The sequence below is a fragment of the Bremia lactucae genome, linkage group LG7, assembly GCF_004359215.1.
Source record: "Bremia lactucae strain SF5 linkage group LG7, whole genome shotgun sequence".
Lineage (NCBI taxonomy): Eukaryota > Oomycota > Peronosporomycetes > Peronosporales > Peronosporaceae > Bremia > Bremia lactucae.
The window spans coordinates 1,134,947-1,139,489 of NC_090616.1; the positions used below are offsets into that span (position 1 = coordinate 1,134,947).

Consider the following 4,543-nt stretch of genomic DNA (forward strand, 5'->3'; position numbering starts at 1 on the left):
AGCCGACGTTCGCATCCTCTACCATGATATCATTAATAAATCCTCTCTTGTAGCATTCTCTAAATTCCTCTTGCCAACGCACTCGACGTTGCATTCCATCCATCCGTCCTCCATGCGCGTTTCTCGTGCCCTCACTCTACTCGCACTCGCGTCAACAGTCGATACTGCCTTGGCAACGTCATTTCGCGATGACACCACGACAGAGTCTCAACTGCAAGAGCTCCTTGAAAGAAAGATAACAAAAGTATTAGAACACGGCAACTCGACCGAGCACGAAGAAAGAAATCCTCTTCAGGGCGCGATACAGCATGTGACGCATGCGATCGACTTGCCTCGAAACAATGCCGGAGCGAGTTTTTCCATTAAATCATTACATGGAACGGAGGCAGTACCGGATCCAGAGGCCATTGCCCGCTCTAGCGTTAAAAAGACGCAAGCTTTGGGCGACCATGGTAAAGACGCCCCGGTCGTGTTCAAAGCGGAGAAAGAGGCTTTAATCTTGGGGAATTTAAGGACAATTCAAAAAAGCTCCGACGAAGACTACTATCGTGCGCTAAAACAAGCGTTGCGGCCTACGAATGACGAATTTGCGGGCATTGATGTCTCCACATCTTCCCTCTTGGCGGCGGCCGTGGCCGAGAAGAAGACGCATGTCGATAACTTTGTGAAATTATACTTGAAAAGTATCAAACTCAAGGATCAAGGGACGGACGAAATAGCAAAAGTGCGCAATACGCTGCAACAAATGTCATTGGATGGACTGCGGCAGCTCCATAATAATCAAGTGTATCTTCACAAGCTCCAACAATTGGGTGTGACAATTAAAAAGGGGGACTCGGGCTTGCACATTCAAGGCCTTAGCTTACAGAATCCTGGAAAAGTGGATACGTACAAGGCTGCGAACACGGATCGGCATGCGGAATTGTTCACGCAGGAGGGAGGGCGCTACAAAGTCCAGTCGATACCAATGTTTCTTGAAAATGGCAATTTGAAGGTCGCAATGGTCTCCCCGAGTAATCCAATCAAACCGATGCCGTTATTTCCACGAGGGGGTATGTTACGAAACGAAAAAGATGATGTTGCGGCAGGAGTACTACGGGAACTCTCGGAAGAAGCAGGAGTACGTCATTGGACTCGCGGATGGTTTTTTTGTTTTTTTAAAAGCTCATGGCCTAATTTTGTGATTTTTGCAGTTAAGTGGTAAAATCGTTCATTATTCGGACATGTTTCAGAATGAAAAAGATCAAATTGCAACAGCGGTGGTATTACTCGATCGATCCTTTATTAGTTCGAGTGAAAACGCACGGTTTCCATATAGTGTACGTTGAAAGAATACCCTGGCCATACCTCAAGAACTAATATGTTGTGAAAACGAATGGTAGCTATCGTTAGGGGATGCGCGTCTCTTGTCCTCACTGCGTCCGGACATGAAAGCCGCCTTGGACGATGCGATACCGGCTCTAACGAGCATGTTAGAAAAACACGGAAAACAACCAGCCAAAGATTTTAGCTTTACCGTAAACGAACCTCCAAAGATAGTACCTGGTCCTATTCCAGGTGTTGCTACTACTGTCTAAGCGATTCGAGAGAGAGCAGCAACTGTTGTTCGTCGTTATCAAAGAGCCGTCCATCGCGAAACATTTTTCCAACTCGCTTAAGGAGCAGTAAATACTAGATAAATACTTGTTAGTGGTTTTCTCTTTTTGTGTGTGAATCATGTAGCAAAATATAAGCTTGAAGATCACCGTGGAAAAAAAAAGAATTTGGTAATTGTAACATCTGATACAAGCAGAGGACTCTGCTAATGATATGGCAATAACATTTTCAATGTGTCGTTGGTAACCGAATCGGTTTAATTGAACCGGTGCGAAGGAGCAAAAAGAATCGATAAGATTAGCGATCCAACAGCAATTAAGTATATTCAAGAAAACATTTTTATTTAATGCTTTTTTTGCCGCGCTCGACACGATATAGAAACAGTTAGGAGTTAGTTAAACCTTACGCAAAACACTCGCTGAAAAAACTAAATGCCATGAATCTCTTATGAAGCACTTACTTAGAAACTATTATACATACTTACTCTAAAATTATGAGATGACGGGGTATAAATATTATTTCAATAAAAGCATAAATAAAGAAGCTCCAGATTATTATCTCTTATTAATTTTGACTTGACAGTTCCAATATTTCTAAATTTGGGAATATTCACGCAATAAGACAAGAGTTATGTTAATTGGTTAATTTAAGCTTCGATCAACCCCGCTAATCGTTACAAGACACGATTAGGCGGTGCGCAAGGAGGCGATGTACATATTTATATGTTAAAGTCAATCAGTAGAAGATCTGTAACGGGACACTGCCGACTTGTACTGCTTCAGTACAAGTCCACTTCGCACTGCTTCTGTAACGGGCTAAAGTTGCCCAAATGTTACACAGTCCCGTAAAGTACACTTGGTGTACTTAAGGGGATGGTCAATTACTTAAATAAAGTAATTAGACCCACCCTCGGGTGTGGTTCACATTTGTGACCAACCCTTGTGTATGTGATGCACATAGGTGCATTCACATTAGGAGGGATGATGACTAGCGTCAACCTTTGAAGCAAGTGTTTTGAAGAGAATTTCCCTCGGCACGTACTCGTGTACGTGAAGTGACGTGGACACCACTCGCACTAAAGATGTAGGCGGACACGTCTGAATGCGGCCACGCTCTACTTAGACACACACCTTAGCACAGCGAGGAAGCGGTTAGACCAGCTACTCTTGCGTGCAGAGAGGTAGTTGTGGTGGGCGCTATAGAGATCTCACCCAATGCACTAAATAATCTAGTAAAGTGTCGATACGGGAGCGGTAATCCGGCTCCTCGTACGCACTTATTAAGTAGAAAGTAGTTCTCAGACTAATTATATTTAATCGCGATAAATATAAATAGCTATTATTACCAAGCAAAAATGTCATCTCTGTAGAAAACACGAAAAAGTATTGCGAGCGTATTTTTCTAGATACCTCGCGTAACGATGACGCTAGCCGTCATCCCTCCTAATGTGAATGCACCCACGTGCATCACATACACAAGGGTTGGTTCACAAATGTGAACCACACCCGAGTGCGGGGTCTAATTACTTTAATTAAGTAATTGAATATCCCCTTAAGTACACCAAGTGTACTTAACGGGGACTGTAACATTAGGGCAACTTTAGCCCGTTACACCATCCCCCCTAAAGAACAAATTTACATTTTTAATTCGTCAAAGAGGACCGAGGAACAGCAAGCAGCTTTACGCGCCGCTAGTTCACTCAATCACTCTTGCTACCTGTGTTTCCATAAACGGCGCCAAAGATGCCACCTAAAACTGGGCCACGTTGGTGGGTCGTCTACGAAGATGCCCACATAACCTCGAACTTAGCGCACGCGCCGCGTCAACACGCCGGCAGCATTTAATGCCATACTCGAAATGCCAGCAGCTACTGCTGCTGTCGCGTTAACGAGACTTAAGATGCATATCACTTTAAAAAAGAGTATGTTGATCCGTCGCTCTTGTCGATTACTATGAGTCGACACCGTTGCCGTCACCTCTCAGTAGTGATGCGAACAACGAGCTCTGAGGAAGGATGATGGCGCATTATTGCCCATCCAAAATTCAATCATTGCTCATAACATGGAGACAACGAAGCTTTCCATGCTGTCTCGTCGTCCGTGCTGGATAGCGCAGACGACCATTAATTAGAGCGCTGCCCATAAAAGGGGCAGCCGCTTCTCTGTTGGGTATAACCACAACGCCTTTTGCTCGGACCATAATCCATAATGGTTGTGAAATCAAGGTTTCGTAGCCTAAAGCTCCGCCGACGACACGGGAACGTGCTCAGTCGGTATCACAAGCCAGTCGTTTATAACGTGGCTATGTGACGGCTGGAATAGAAACTGATGCCCCATCCAACTAAATAGCCTCTTTTAAACGGGCCAAGAGCGTCGCTTCTAGAGCGCGCTATTTTAGAGCTAATAATTTTTATGGCGTCTTTAAATCATGGAAGGGCTTTGGGAAAATCGCTTGGGCGTATTTTCCCGATCCCGGTCGTGTTGCGTTTAAATGAAGCGCCCGGCCAATAAGAGGCGGAATTCCTGCGCCGCATTCATCCGCATTCCGATGCGATGAGACAGCGGTCACAGCTAATTAATTTCGCGCGCTTGCATTTGAAAGAAAACATGGGCGGCACTGTACCCCCTGTTTCTTTTCACAACGCTGCTTCTGCTAGTCCATTTGAGACTAGCGAAGAGGCCTCAGCTGGTGCTCTTTTTCATAGGCAGCCACCAAGCCGGGCACATCAATACGTAGGGTATCGATCGGTTCCCAAGAGTCAAAACTCTTCGGGTAACCTTTCCATTGGACGAGGATCTGATACCCTTGCCTCACGGAGCGGTGGGCAAGCAACCTTCCAACAAGGAAGCGTTGATTCCCACCCGCATCCATCAGTGCAGGTGGCGCCCGATAGGAGTGGCGATCTCGCCCACCTACTCGCGGCTGCCTTACCTTCGTCCGTTCAGTC

The 4,543-nt window shown here is 45.5% G+C and overlaps 1 protein-coding gene across 1 annotated transcript; it reads left to right on the plus strand.

The window, feature by feature from the left end:
- Positions 1-44: 44 nt before the first annotated feature.
- CCR75_008158 (uncharacterized protein) lies at positions 45-1,882 on the plus strand. The gene is made up of 3 exons (XM_067966212.1): positions 45-1,120; positions 1,194-1,319; positions 1,383-1,882. The coding sequence occupies exons 1-3, from the start codon at positions 113-115 to the stop codon at positions 1,575-1,577; spliced, it is 1,329 nt and encodes a 442-aa protein (XP_067815940.1). The 5' UTR covers positions 45-112; the 3' UTR covers positions 1,578-1,882.
- The last annotated feature ends 2,661 nt before the right edge of the window (positions 1,883-4,543 follow it).